Source organism: Spermophilus citellus, assembly GCF_964194105.1.
Source record: "Spermophilus citellus genome assembly, chromosome: 15".
NCBI classification, from domain to species: domain Eukaryota; kingdom Metazoa; phylum Chordata; class Mammalia; order Rodentia; family Sciuridae; genus Spermophilus; species Spermophilus citellus.
This window is the reverse complement of record NC_138195.1, coordinates 94,959,775-94,974,774: the sequence shown is the minus strand read 5'-3', so window position 1 is coordinate 94,974,774 and position 15,000 is coordinate 94,959,775. Positions and strand designations below refer to the sequence as shown.

Sequence of the window (15,000 nt, the reverse complement as noted above, 5' to 3'; positions counted from 1 at the left end):
CCTTTGCACATAACCAGACTGGGCCCTCCTGTGGGTGCCGAGCTGCCTGCCAGGTAGAAGCTGGTGGTCCTTCCAGATCATTCATACCCTGGGAAAGTTGCACTTGAGAAGAATAAGCCTCCACTCCAAGGTGGCTGGGGGACGGGGCCTTTCAGTCCATCTCCTCTGCTGACACTCCTCCAGCCTGCCCACTGCCATCTGTATAGACCTGCTGTACTCTCTGCTCACACTGGGGTTTTGATAATTCTCTACCTTTTTTTTATATAATTGCAGAATCATAAAATATTTTAATTTCAAGGTTAGCAATTTTCTCTTGCATACTTAATTTATAATTAGCTGGTTTATAAACCTGTTCTGCGAATATAATTTTACTGTTGCCAAATGTTCTTCATGAATAATTAAGGGCAAATCCCTATTTATCAAATTATTAATATACCTAATAGCCTTGTTTTCATAAACAATGCACTGGAGTTGGGTTTAAAGAAAACCTTCTCAGAGGGATCTTGTGTTGGGTTCCCACCGTGCGGGACCCGTGCTGCTGTCTGCACAGAGGGGTGCTTGTGCTTTGTTGATGTCATGGCCCTGGCCTTCTTTCCCCACAAAAGCACAGGTATCAGTAGCTACACAAACACAATGGCCATTCACCACCAGGCCTGGGCCTCTGCAGCCTGGTGAACAATGTTGTTATTTGTTCTAGCAGTTCACCAGGAGCATTTTTGGAGGAAATGTAACAGATGAAACCATCCTTTCAGCCTTTAAAGACCCCTTTAACTCTACTCCATCCACTCATAGTGTGCTGTTTCAAAGCGAGAGAAGCAACTTTTATGTGCAGGTTTGACCGTTGTGGATGTCGAAGGCCATGGTCTTGGCCCCTTGGACAGTGGACCTGGATCATGTAAGCTTCAGGACCAGGGATGGAGGAGAAGCCTTAGTCTTCTGGCTGGGAGGCAGGTGAAGAGTCACTGAGGGTGGGAGACAGACACACAGTGCTCCTCCCAGGCTCTTGGAAATTTCATTTGGGCCAGCAGAGCTGTTCTCTCTTCTTCAGACCCAGACTTCAGGTCACTCCCTCAGGAAGAGGAGGTCCCAGCTAACACCTATCAATAATTTGAGCAGTCGGATGACAGGCAACCCACCAGGCTGATTCTGGGCACTCCTCTAACCACACTGTAGGGTGTACCTGCAGAGCATCCTCTGGGTTCGGTGGGCTTGGTGTGTCCCTGCTGGGCGCTTCAGGGAACGAGTCTTTCCAAAGCCTGGGTGCGCCCATGGACAGCCTGCTTTGAGCTTGCTGATTACTGTTCTCCAGGCTTCTGGTCAACACCCTGAAAGGAGATAAGGGCCTCGGCGTCTCTTCTTGGGGCTGGCATGTATGAGCCCACTCGCCATGTGTGACTCCTGTGTATGATTCATTCCAGAGCAGTTTTAGTCCTCATAAAATATTCATTTTGGTTGTGCAGGGCCCTGTAATTGCCATCTCTCACCCTGAATTATTTATACCTTGCACAGACTGACAAAGCTTTGCCATGCGGCCCTGGATGAATCAGAAACACGGATCTTTGCTGCCAACTGCATTATAGTTTCACAAAATATGGCCCCAACGTCATTCTGGGCTGCCTCATCTCTAAATCCAGCTTTTCTTGATTTGACATTTTCTTTACTCCTCCATTGTCTTAGTCAGGCGGAAAGGTTGCCTCTTAACTCCGAGCAGCAGCCTTCTTGCTGGTGTTAGAGCCGCTGTGCTTGAGACAACTAATGTATCTTTATTGCCCTTACTTTTTTTATGCTCGGTAACAGGACAGCGCCCGGGCTCACTTTAGAGCCATATATTATACATTAGCCATAAAATGATGCAAATAGTCCTGAATACTCTTCAAACAGATAGTGGAGATCAGCCTGGATCAAGCTGCTTGTCACAAAAACAGAAAATGAAAGGTGACGTGAGAAGTTGGGCCCAGTAGCCTGCTCCCTGGCTGCAGCCGGCCTGAGACTGAGGGTCCCGGTGGAGCTGGAGACTTGTATGGGCTTCTTTGTGAGCAAGGAGGCACTCTGGGCTCCTGGTCTTGACATCCTAAACGCGTCCATTCACTGGCCCCTCTTCCTGGGGCTGTGCTCACCCTGCGGTCTGCATGCTGCAGGGACTCTAGCTGGCTCTTCCTGTGTCTGCACTGCAGCCTCAGGACTCCTCCACCAGGGGCTCCAGCCTATGCCTGCCTCTCACACCACTCCCCTGCACCCCAACCCACAGGCAGCCCGCAGCTAGCAAGAAGGACAGGAGGATCCCATCCGGGGATGAGGAAAACCACGTCCATGGGGGGCAGGCACTGGCGGGTGGAGCCAAGCTCCCCACGCCCCTCCCAAACCAGAAAGGAGAGCCACCCATTCGGCTCTGAGTGTCGGTGGCACTTGATTCTGAGACAATGACGACCTGCAGAAACCCCTTGAAAAACTCCTGGTCCCGCAGGGCTGCAGAGAAGATGACGTGTGAGCTTCTGCAACTGGAGCTGCGTGGTGTTGTGGGGAGCCGAGCAGGGTTTACCGTGATTCTAACACCTTGGTCCTTCCCTGAGCCACAGAAAGGGATTAATTTATGGCTCCTGGCTCATCAACAAAGGGAGGTGAAGAGAGGGGCTCGGTGCTGTTCTGAGTAATGGATGACCTGTACACACATTTCTCTTGTATATGTTGACACGAAGGAGTAATGAAGGCGAGGCTTGGCGCACATGTGCCCCTCATTAAGCTGCATTACCTGCATTAAAACTAATAATTGCCACTCAGAGCTGCATGCCCATTAATCATTTATAATGTTTTAATAAGTTTTTAATCAGGACCTAAAAGGCTAGAGAGCCGGCATAGGCAGGTTCAACACTGGTGTCCTCCATGCATGCACAGGCTTGATTTGAAATGTGATTTTTTTATTAATAATTCAGCCTACGAAGAGGATAGTTCTTAATTAAGCAGGCTGGTGTGGATGGGGGGAAATGTACATTGGATCAGGAAAAGATTAACAAGCTCCTTCCCACTTGGAGGTCCAGAAAAAATAAAAACAAAACCCAGCCCTGCACTGGTTTTGAGCATGAGCTCGGTGGCCAGCAGAGGCCAGGATGGCCAGACAGACATTGCCGTTATCTTCAGATCCCCCAAAACGCACACCGGGATGGCGGGAGAGGTTTGAAATCCTGAGTCGGGATGAACACAGGCGCTTAATCTCTGCACAACCTGTGAAAGTCTCCCCTGGAGCTGGCAACGAGTCAGGGGTGCATCTGATGGGAGCCAAGTGATGCTGGCATTTCCCTTAAATAAGGAGCTTCGTGATCAGAGCTGGCAAATAGAGCAGTGTCCAGAGGGAGTGAGGAAGCTGTTTTAATGAGCCCGCAGCAAAAGACAAAATACAGACTGATTGACAGGGCTAGTGATCTGCTGGGGAAATAATGTCAATGCTGCATCGCCCATTAGAAATAGAGAAATAGGTAAAGGGGGAGAAGAAAGATAGGCACTTGAAACAAGCACCCCAGTGTAAATATAGTGCACTTCACATTTCTTTTGTGCTGTGCAGTTGACTTCTTTTAAACAGATAACCTTATCAAAACTATCACGAAATATCAGGAACTGTTACAGAAAACACTAACTGGAACTCTGACAGCCAGCCGAGGAGGGCAGCCGGCAAAGCGTGGAACTCTGGGATGCGCTTGCTATTAGGGTGTCTGCCTGGGTTGTACTTATCTGAGCACATTAAAACCACCCGGAAAAGTTTAATGCAAGTCATACAAATTCCCCCAAACGGAGCCCTCGGCACGGGATCTGCTGTGGAAGTGGCTATCGAGCTGGCCGGCAAAGCCATTAAACCCCATCAGATCTCTTTGGCATCATTTTAATGAGAATCATTGCAAAAGTACAAGATCATGGTATCTATAAGTGCCTCTTGACAGCTGCTGCTGAAATTGTGATGAAAAGAAAAACCATTATAGCAGAAACTTAGCGATAAGGCCCTTTGGAGGGACGATGGGGCCTGGTACGGCTCTAGACCGCGAAGGGTTAATTTTCTAAACCTAATAATGTTCGATAGTGAGGTATTTGTCAGGAGATAAAGAAGTGATAGAATCTGGGAAGTGGGTCCCTTGGCGATTGTAGTACAAATATTGTTAATGCGGTGTGGTTACTACAGCGGAGGGAAGTAAAATAGCTGGGGTCCACTAGAGACGGCTCTGCTACACTAGAGCAGATTCCCCAGACAAAGGCCAGCAATTGTTGAACTGCGAGTCAAGCCGTGGATATTTCCAAATCCTTACGCATCTACATTTACATGCAGGATATCATGCGTGCCCGGGGAACGCCTCCCGTGGAGACCAGGTCCTCCCAGGCGGGCTGTCAGCCCACCCTGACCTCTCACCTGGGGAGGGGGGGCAGGCCCCCGACAAAGGAGATCTGGCCCAGCTGTAAAACTCAGCCCTGTCGCCCTCTGCCCCCGCCCCCGTCATGATGACGTCATTCAGGCACTACAAGTCTGTGAGACCCCTAACTTGAAATGCACAAGAATTTAATAAGTCTGGTGTTAAAGCAATTTGTCATGGCATATTTGAAGAATAAATCAGACTAATGGAGCAGATTTTTCCTCTCGTATGGCATTAAAGAACGTGAGCCCAGTCATCGCTAATGGCAGGAGTGAGAGAAAAAGAGAGGCCTGACATTAAGACCCTCGCATTTTGGAAATCCGATATGTATTGACCTGTGTACTGCCTGGTGCACAGATCTGATGTCAGCAGAATGTAGTCCGTGTATGGGAACTGCTCATTACAGGTCTGTGAGGGAAGCACACCGTGCAGCGCCCGGCCGATTGGCTAGAATTGCTCAGGATCAATACTCCAGCGACTGATGGCCGGGCGTGCACACTCCACAGCTGCGGCCACTGCTTTCAGGGACTTCCCAGTAATTAGCAGGACCTCGAGGATCACTCTGTGGCCACTCTCTTATCAGTCAGGGAAAAGGCTCTTAAAGGCTCTATCTTTTAATTTGACTCTTAACTATTTCATTTCAACAGCAGAGTAAGGGCTGCAGCCACCCATCCCCAAAAGGCCTGCCAGTTCTACTCTTGCTCTTGCCTGCTCCTCTGGGGTGAGACTTCCTTTGTAAAGGAAGTGAAATTGACATAACATGAGATCAACCTTTTGGAAGTGAGCGATTTGGTGGCTGTGGGGCCATCACTCCCTCGTTCCAAATGCTTTCTTTCCCCCACCAAGGAAGCCCCGTCCCCTGGAGCAGCTTTTCCCTGTACCACCAGCAGCTGGTGACTTCTCAAGCTGGGCCTCCTGTGTGCACTTTTTCTTGTCTAGACTACTATGCATTAAAATAGCAGTAACTAAAGGTGTGAGGCCTCGATCTGGATCGGGCTCCTTGCAGCCTGTGGAACCCTGGATGCTGTCACCAAACGGTGATTCACACGCGACGCCCTGGGGTTTTGATTGATGAGCTGAAGGCCTACCCCCTGGTTTGAGTGTGCTGCTTATTAAGAGCCCCACTTTAAAACTGAAAATCAAGCCCCCATTTTGTAAAAGATACTAATATTTTTCATTCCAGACTCAGATTTCCCATGTTGCCCACGTTGAGGGCCAGGAGCAAGGTCGAGCCTGCTAGGACAGGCTGGAGCTTGGGTAGGAACTCGGCTCTGTGAGAAGCCAGGGTTCTTTGCAGGGTGTGTGGCCACTCAGCAAGCAGAGTCGAGGCCATGGCACACCACTGACCCTGGCTCTGCCTGGTGCCTTTCCTCTCGGCTAATCAGGGTCACTTCTTCTGGTGCTGGGACTCTTTCAAACAAAACCAAGTCCTGAAAGAGCCTAAACGTTGACGATTAAGAAATAAAAAAACTACTTAAAAAACCCACATAGAGGGGCTGGGGATGTGGCTCAAGCGGTAGCGCGCTCGCCTGGCATGCGTGCGGCCCGGGTTCGATCCTCAGCACCACATACCAACAAAGATGTTGTGTCCGCCGAGAACTAAAAAATAAATATTAAAAAAAAAAACCCACATAGAGGGGTGCTGAGAGGTAGGGGACTTCCAACAAGGGTCATGTGCAGGAGGCGTGGTTCAAACAGTGCCAAGTTCCCTTATCCCCCTCGGTCACCAGGGTGCGCCCACGGAGCTTCTGCACTTCTGAGGAACCCATCCATTTCTCCTTTGACCAGAGGGAAAGAAATCATCATTACATGATTAGTGGCTTCGTTTAGGTAAAAACATCAGTGGCTGGGAGGGCGTGGGGCCGGGCTGTATTAATTACCTAGCGCTTGCTGGCGGGATGATCTTATCAGTGACGTGGCCACTGGAAGGCTGCAGCTCTTCACGGAAGTGGGGAAGTTCCGAGCTGCCTGGGCCAGGGCGGGAAGGATGGTGTCAGATGAAACGCAGCTCATCAGCTTTTCCCTGACAAACCAAATTCATTCCTTATGTAATTGATAACGGCCTTGGCCAATTATTTCACACATTACAATACACAGAGGCCCCCTTTGCAGGTTTTGCAGGGCTGTAATTAGCTATGCTAATATCCCCTTTATTGGCCCTAATATTGCTCAACACCTTTTGCCATCCTGGAGCCCACTGGAGCCCCGTGGCCTGTCAGGACCGCTGATTATTGAGAAGGATAGCTTTAATCAAACATAATTGCAGTTAATTTTTCTCTCCTGCTCTCTGTTGCCAGCGTCTAATGCCACGGACTCTTTGATATTCCATTAAATTACAATTAAACAGCCTCCTTTGTCTCTGATTGTCCTGAACAACACCACAAAGTTCTGTAGCCGTTTAAAGGAGAGCTGTTTGGTCCTAATTGCCTGCTAGCTCACAAAGGGCCAATTTACACAATGCCCATGTAGAATTTAAACAGTTCATAATGTAATGGATATTACACAGGAGCCTAACACTACAATTAAAATGATTTTCATCAGATAGAGAAGCTCTGGCTAATCAGCTTCATAAAAGTAAATATAAATGAACTAATTCATAGTTTAAACACACAGATACGGAGCTGACTTTGAAATTGGTTGGGGGGGGGGGCTCGCCCCTCATCCTGTGGTACCTACACTGGGCTCTGGTGCCAACGCTGGACCCGTTATTCGTTTTAGTCCAGTTTAAATCCTCCTGGGCTGGCTGCCACCCTGCACGCACGTGGCGACTGGAGCTGTTTGTTGGGACCCTGATACTGAGGCCGGGGTGACTGGACTATCCCTTCTCCGTTGGGAGCAGAGGACCACACTGGTCCAGCAGGACAGAGGAAGGGAGGGCCCGGGAGTTTCCAGCTTGAACTCCGTGTAATCAGGTGTAATCAGGCCCCCTGCCCCTCCATCACTGTCCTCTCAGGTGAGGGTCCCCTGCCTCCCACACTCATCATTGGGTGCTCAGGAGTTAGAAGAGGAAACTGCCCGCACCCTGTGCCCTAAGACAGAGAGCGGTGCCACAGGACATCTCCCTGGTGCTCTGTGCTGTGGGAGAGGAACCCCATTTCTTGAGTGATAGGACCACGCCTCCCTGCTAGTAACAGCTCCTGAGAACTTTCTGGGATTCTGTGAGCTGTTTCCGAGTAGAACATTACGGGGGAGTAACGGACGTGGAGCAGTTTGTCTTTAGCCGCTGTCTTCCCCTCTGCCTGGGAGAAACAAGTAAATAAAGCCCATATTTCAAGCTTGATTTACTCTGGTACCTACTGTGAAAGATGATGACTCTTTAGGGAAATAAAGACGGGGTCAGGGAATTAGTGCACATAATGGTCATTTTGCTGTCGGGCAGCAGATGCAGGGAAACACACTGTACACAATTAAGCATAATGTACTAATGACAGGTTAGAATTTTTATCGCCTCTTTGCGATCGAGCAGCAAATCCATGTTTAGCAGTAATAAAGAGTTTATTGGTGCTAAAGCCAAAGATTTTCTGACATAGGAAGGATTTTTCCTTTCATAACAAGAGTATTAAATCCTTTGTGTCCTGGACTCGGGAAGTGAGATATGTAAAGGGGTTGTCAGATATTTCTTAGGAGAAAGCCAACTGGGGGGTGATGGAGTAAAGGACTGAGGGCCGCTTGACTCTGCCTGCCGGGCCTTCAGCCTCCTCATCCCTCCCGAACCCTGCAGGTGTGTCTGGACAGTACTTGCTGTGCCACCTCTGCCTGCGAAGGCTTGGTGGAACGCCCCAGGGACATTTCCAAAATGCAGGTAGAGGGTGAGCACCAAGCCCCTGGGTCCCCTGTGAGTCTTCCTCTGTCCTACAGAGGTCGCAGCCACCTGGCGAGGAGTCTGGTGACTGTGTGCTTGATTGCACTTGAGTCACTGGGGCCTCTGTACTTAAGGACCCTGCTCTCCGAGGGGATCTGGGGATCTTTCTGAAGTACTTGCCCTGCCCTTGCACAGGACAGCCTATGATTGCCACATCGAGAGGGAGGGGGCAAGTGTGCGTTCCTGTACTGTGGACCCCGTGGGTGCTCCGGACACTTACAGGCCCAGCACCCAACTTCCTTGTTAAGGCCCTGGGGGCCTCCTGGCCATCAGGGCTGGGGCAAGGGCTACCTGGGATATCTTCCAAACACGCTCTGCTCTCTTAGAGGTAACAGGGTGAACTGGCTAACCAGACATCCAGGAATTTAAAGTACCGTCCTCTGAAGGGGGAGAACATCTTTTATTTCACACAAAAAAAAGCTCTCACTGCCAGCTCCGTGCAGGTACCTCTGTAGACGAGCCGCTTCTCGGGCCGGCGCCTGCTCAGAAGATTAGCCGAGTGTAATGTGGGGCGTAATTGCACCGCGTGGCTGTCCCCCAAGTGAAAACCTAATTGCCTGACAGGACGGTAACTTTGTGGCGCCCTCACCTTGTTAGGCCCTTTCTGATGCAGTTCAAATGCAGTGTGGCCGCAGGTGCGCCTAATTTACCTCGCCGCAGAATGTGTGGAGTTTAATTGCACAGTGGTTGTTAGGAAAAATTGGTGGGTGGAATATCAAGTGACTTGCCATGGCTGATGGCAGATGGTGTTAGGAGGCAGTGTGAGCTAAGTGTATAGGTGAGGTGAGTTAATAAAAGATGTAAATTCTGGCCTAAAATAGCGAGGCCTCACGGTATGTAAGAAAATTTAATTAAATGGCCACCATTCTTTCCCCCATCGACTGGGTTTTCCTCTGCCGCAGTCAGGAGTCTTCCAGGATATGTTGAGGTTCCAGTAGAGAAATGAGCCTCTGTCTACGGAGTCTGCATTTCTGATACTGCAACTGCCAACAAGGAACCTTGAACACCACGCATCAAGGAAATCATGTGAAACCTCATAGAACATTAATCATCACCAAGTAGGACAGATGATATTTTGGGAGAAAACAGAAGGTTTTGTGTATAACCTTGCTGGAAAGCATGCTCTGACACCCGAGGATAGGAGATGTGTCAGCAGAGTCCACTTGGGCTTACAACAGAAGTGGCCTTTGCAAGAGGTGTTGCACAGGGAGAATCCTGTCTCCCCATGGGTGGTGACACTACCCACTGTCTGCCCATTGGGACCAAAAGCCAGCACATCTGCCTTTGTACCTGAGCTTGCAGGAATGGGGAGGGCAGCACAATGACATTTTTATAGAAAATATATTTATTTATTTACTTATTAGGTGTAGACAGACACAACACAATGCCTTCATTTTTATGTGGTGCTGAGGATTGAACCTGGGCCCCGCCCGTGCTAGGCGAGTGTTCTACCTCTGAGCCACAATCCCGGCCCCCACAGTGACGTTTTTGACACAGCATCTCTACTTTGTCAGGACTCCTGAATCTGACTTCCACGAACACCAGGGGAGGGCTTGGGGGGAGACGGAGCTAGGTCTCGAGCCTGGCCTCGCCACTCCCACCTGGGATGCTGCCTTGCGCCTGTGCTCAGCTGGAGCCAGTTTCCTGACCACACCAAGAACTGTGCACTGTACCCTTACGCTCAGAGACCTTCCCCAGAAATCATGTCACTCCGTAGTCCCTTGTTCTTGAGAGTTATTGAACTTTTAACATCTGTTTTTAAAAGTGTGTTTGCCTGGGCGGGGCTGTCCTCTAGAGCTGGACTGCCAGGTCAAGATGTAGCACATTCAATTACAAATAAACAGATCTTTTTTATAATATAGGTGTGTCCCAGAGCATAGCAGAGTTATTTGTTTCCTATCTCAAATTCAAATTCAACCAGACGTCCAGTGTTTTATTAATTGAAGACAGAGCCCTGTCTGGGACCATGCTTTCCCAAAGGGTAATGGCTGGTTGTGTGAAGATCCAGGCAAGAGAAGGCCAGTCCAGTTTGGGGATCATGTGCCAGGCACATGGCAGCCAGGGCTCCCAAGCTGCATGCACAAGAGTACTTGTGCTAGCTGTGGACTGGGCACCCTGTACCCTGGCCTGCACCTTCTCCCAGTATTACCCACTTCCAGGGCAGCCAGACGCAGCCATGAGTGGTCTTCACTGTGCCCTGGCACAAGTATTTTTCAAAAGATTGGTCTTATGTCTGATGATTCTAACTATCTGTGTTTTGTGTTTTTGTAGATTCTTCCTAAAGTTTTTCCTCAAGTGCAATCAGAACTGTTTGAAGAATGCAGGCAACCCTCGGGATATGCGGAGATTCCAGGTATGCACCCCAAGGGCAGGCAGCCTGGCTGGCTGCTCTTGTAGTATCTGAATTCACTGATTTTGCAGTTGTTCAGAAAACAGTCTGTAGTTCTCCAAGGGCCAGTAGCAAACAAGACTTACCTCATTTGAAAACTCATGTGACTAAAACACTTTAAAAACGACCTGGTGTCTTCAGGGTGCCAGATTCATGGAGCCCAGTCATGGTCCACAGCAGACCTGATGTCAGCTCTGAAAATGTGGCCGTGCCAAGGATCTTATAGGGATTGATGATCGATTGATTATTGATTGGTTTTCAGCTTGGGAAGAACCATATGCAAACTTTCAGGAAATCTCAGGGTCTTGGACCCTCCTCATAGAGAGGCCTGCCCCTGCCTAATATAGGCCTCTGCAAATTTCAGAATGCTTTCCCAGCCCCCTCTACCTGTCCCGGAGGTTTGCTTTTTCCAACTTTGTCTGTTTCAGCCCTGGCTGCTGGTCTCTTTCTGGCCCAGGCTAACTTCTGTCCCTGTTGTCCTGGGAGAGGATTTTGCCTATAGGAGAGAAGAGAGTGGGCTAAGTTCAGGGACCAATTATTAGAAGAGTGTTTGTGTTTTTCTTGCCTTTGTGAGTGGTGAGGGGCTACATCAGGGTAAAGGATTATTTGGCCAATTTGCATTAGATAAATATTCTGGGCTGGAGCAGAGAACTACAGCTGGTACCTGCCAACCAGAGAGGAAGTGGGTGGCTGATGGGAGTGAACACTAGATGGATGAGTTACCTAGCAAGTCTTGTTTGGGACATAGACCGCTTTCCATCAAATAGCTCAAAGTGTTTTCAGGAAGCTCATAATGCTTCAGTCCTTTAGGAAAGCACATGGCCCCTGTGCACCCTCTCAGCTCATCAGGAAGGCAGGATCCCTGCCCCTCCCTTCATGTCCACGGTGGCCTCTAGCCAGGGAGTGATTCTTGCGCACTGTTGGGTCTCCCTGTTTTTCATGCACAAGGCTCCACAGGGCATAGGTGATATTGATCCATCTAAACAGAGTGGAGGTCACACTGGGCAGAGTGGCCGCACCTTCTTTGTCTCACAATTGACCCAGTATAGCATCAGTCATGGCAACCTCAATGTTGACCGTGGAGCTGAAGGGCCTAGGAGGACTTCCTCTGGTCTCTAGTGAATCTTCCTGCCTCCTGGAAGGTTTAACTGGACTTAGGCATTTGTCAAGGTTCTTAGGATGCTCTACGCCGGCTTTGGCACCTTCCCAGGTGCTTGGCAGAGCTGGCCCAAGAGGAAATGCATAGCATGCATTTCTCTGCTGAATGGCCCTGTTTTCCCTGGTGACGGGCCTAAATAAGGATGACAGAACCGAGGTGGTGTCTTTAATTTTTATTTTTACCACTTCTTGTTTCTTTATTAACATATGGCCTAAGAGCTTAAGAAGGCTAAGTCCCAGCCTCGACATTAGCGGTCTGCATCAGGCTTGGGGGATATGTTCAGGGAATTCCTTTCATGCCCAAAGGGGGCCTTCAGGTGGACCCAAGGAGGGCGCCTGGGTGCCCAGGAGCAGCCCTTGGCTCCTCCAGGCCTGGCCCCAACATAGTGACACCAGTGTGCCCCTGCCAGGGTTCCAGAGGGCAGTGCCAGTGTGCGCAGTGGTGGCATCCACAGCTGGAGGCTCAAACGGCCTAGTGTTGCTGAGACCCCTGGGACCCTGGCAGGCCCAAGGGGAGACAGTGTCAAGGACGCTCCCCTGATGGAGCTCATACTGCCCCCACTTCACGATCTTCTGTGGAACCTGAGGTTTTTAAAAAGCAGTTACCCGGCCTGGGGATGTGGCTCAAGCGGTAGCGCACTTGCCTGGCATGCGTGCAGCCTGGGTTCGATCCTCAGCACCACATACAAACAAAGATGTTGTGTCCACCGAGAACTAAAAAATAAATATTAAAATTCTCTCTCTTTCTCCCTCTCTTCTCTCACTCTCTCTTTAAAAAAAAAAAAAGCCAGTTACCCATGCACCCATGCATTCACAGACAGATGTGCAGCCATGGCTTCTGTTTTGTCAGGAGTTTTTTTTGTTGTTTGGTTTTGTGGATTATTTTTTTTTCCATGCTAGGGTAACTATATCCCCAACCCTTGGCTTCTTTTTTAAACTCTTAACAATACTATTTACTTGTCTTTAATCATTTCTATTCATTAATTTGAAAAATCTAATTCAGTTTATTTAATTATTAATAAGCTGTTTTTATTAGAGCAGTTTCAGATTTAGAAAAAAGTTCTTTAGAAAGTTAGGGAAGCTCCCCAATGCCCTGGTTGCCTCTCACAATTGCCCCCTGATTGACATCTTTGACATAGTGCTCTTTACATTTGATGAACCAACACTGAGGGTTGTTACTTACCACCACCCAGCGCAGCCTTGGCTTGTCACAGTTCATTGTACCTGGATGTCCCTGCTCGCTGCCTCCTGCCATGCAACTTTCTAGGGTAGTGTGGCTCCAAGACCTGCCTTGTCTGCCCAGCTGTGGTACTGAGCCCGACTTCTTCCCTGCCCACCCAGGCTCAGGCCCCAGGAAGCCCACTGTGAGACCCAGTAAACCTGGCTTGCGCTCTAGCCACTCTGGAGGCAGCACAGCACAGGGACCCACTCATTAAAGAGAAGGGTCAGGGCCACGTTGAACTGTGTGGTTTCCTGGGTCCATTGTTTCTGAGATACCTATGACAGGCTCAGCTGGGAAGGTAGGTATGTGGCACCAGCAGGAGGCCTCTGAGGGTGTAGGAGCCCTGACCTGTCCTCTCCCCCCAGGGGTATCCTCTGAGCCCCGCCTAAGACTGGAGGCACTCACTCCCACAGAAAGGACAGCACCTGCCCTTACCACCTTCCCATGAACTGGAGGGAGAATTTAGAACACTTCCGCCATTCACACTCAACTTGGTCTTTTCAGAGGCAAAAATGTTCATTACAAGACATTAAATGTAATTGTAAAATTGACTTAGGGATCATTTGCTGATAAAATGTTGGGGAGAGGATGGGTCCTGATTTATGAGACCCTTTTGGGGCAACTGTCAATCCTTACAGCTCTTCAAGGGAGGCTGGTCTTAAGTGAACTAATTTAAATTAGATAAACTATCTAATCAATACGTGAACAGATCAATCAAAACAGGGACTTTAAAATGAGTGGCTAGAGGGGTGTTTCTGAAGCTGATGGTGACAATAACATTTTTCTGCATTGAATTCACTTGTAGCATAATAAGAGATTAAACTGTAATTAGCGGAGCCAGTCTTTGAAAAGAAGCAACCCCGAGTCAAAACAAAACCACACAACCCACCCCTATTACCAAAAGAGCTGTGAGGGCCTGGTGGTGGGGTTCAGGAGGGGGTCTCCTGTGCTCTGCGGTATCCGCGGGGGCTGGCCTCCCTTTGCCAGCTCCATTTTCAAACCCACTTCGTCTTCGCAGGTTGTTGTATCGACAACAGTCAACGTGGACGGCCATGTGTTGGCCGTGTCCGACAACATGTTTGTGCACAACAACTCCAAACACGGGCGGCGAGCCCGCCGCCTGGACCCGTCAGAAGGTACGGCCCCTTCTTATCTGGAAAATGGTAGGCACATGCTACATGTACTCTTTTATTTGCGATGCTTCTTTTCCTTTGCACCATTCTTTGTGTCGACCCACGTGGAGTTGCTCTCACCAGCCTGTGTGCTCCCTTGGGCCTCCCTAGTGGTGGTAGCGGGTCCCCAGGGCCCAGGGGGCCAGGCCCCGGGCTTGGTCTCCCTCTCCCTTTGTCAGGTGGTCACCTCACCTGCCATAGCCTTCATGTTCTTGGTTTGTTTCTAAGCTTTCTTTTGCTCACAGCTTTTCTTGCAGTTTTGATTTATTTGGTTTTATTTTGGCTGTTGGAAGCTCCCATCCAGAAGCTCATCCCCAAACACTTGGCTCTTGCTTCCGTGGGTGGTTACACCCTGGTCCAGTCAGCTCAGAAGGCACTGGGAGGTCCACTTGCTATCCCTGGGTGGAGTGTGTACACACGTGTGTGTGTGTGTGTGTGTGTGTGTGTGTGTGCGCGCGCGCGCGCAAGTCAGGATGGGGCTGGGGGTGAGAAAAACAGCATAAAATTTTATTTTTTCTTGTCAAACACTTCCAACTGATGGACTTCTTGTTTTGCTTGTTAAAAGAGAATTTCCTTGAGAGGGCAGGTAGGGACAAGTGTCCTCGGATATTGGGAGTCGATTTCAGCAACTCTGGGCCTGGGTTGGGCCTGACATCGAGCCCCTCAGCCTGTCTTTTCCTGCAGGTGCTTGGTGCCCACTACTTTCCCATCCCTGCCAATCAGGAGCCATTTCCTCCCTCCAGTGTCCCATAGTAATCATGAGACGTTGGCCAGTCTGAGTCATTGATAAAGCAATGTGAGAGTTT

General features: G+C 49.5%; 1 protein-coding gene across 14 annotated transcripts in view; it reads left to right on the top strand.

Moving 5' to 3' along the window:
* The window catches only part of EBF3 (EBF transcription factor 3), a 117,396-nt gene that overhangs the window by 67,384 nt on the left and 35,012 nt on the right, over positions 1 to 15,000 (top strand). For 10 of the 14 annotated variants that reach the window (XM_081267456.1, XM_081267453.1, XM_081267450.1 and 7 more), the window contains exons 7-8: positions 10,525 to 10,606; positions 14,041 to 14,185. In XM_081267456.1, coding sequence (XP_081123582.1) covers positions 10,525 to 10,606; positions 14,041 to 14,185 — 227 coding nt within the window. The remainder of the gene's footprint in view (positions 1 to 10,524; positions 10,607 to 14,040; positions 14,186 to 15,000) is intronic. The other 4 variants (XM_081267457.1, XM_081267461.1, XM_081267462.1 and 1 more) reach the window with 1 other exon arrangement.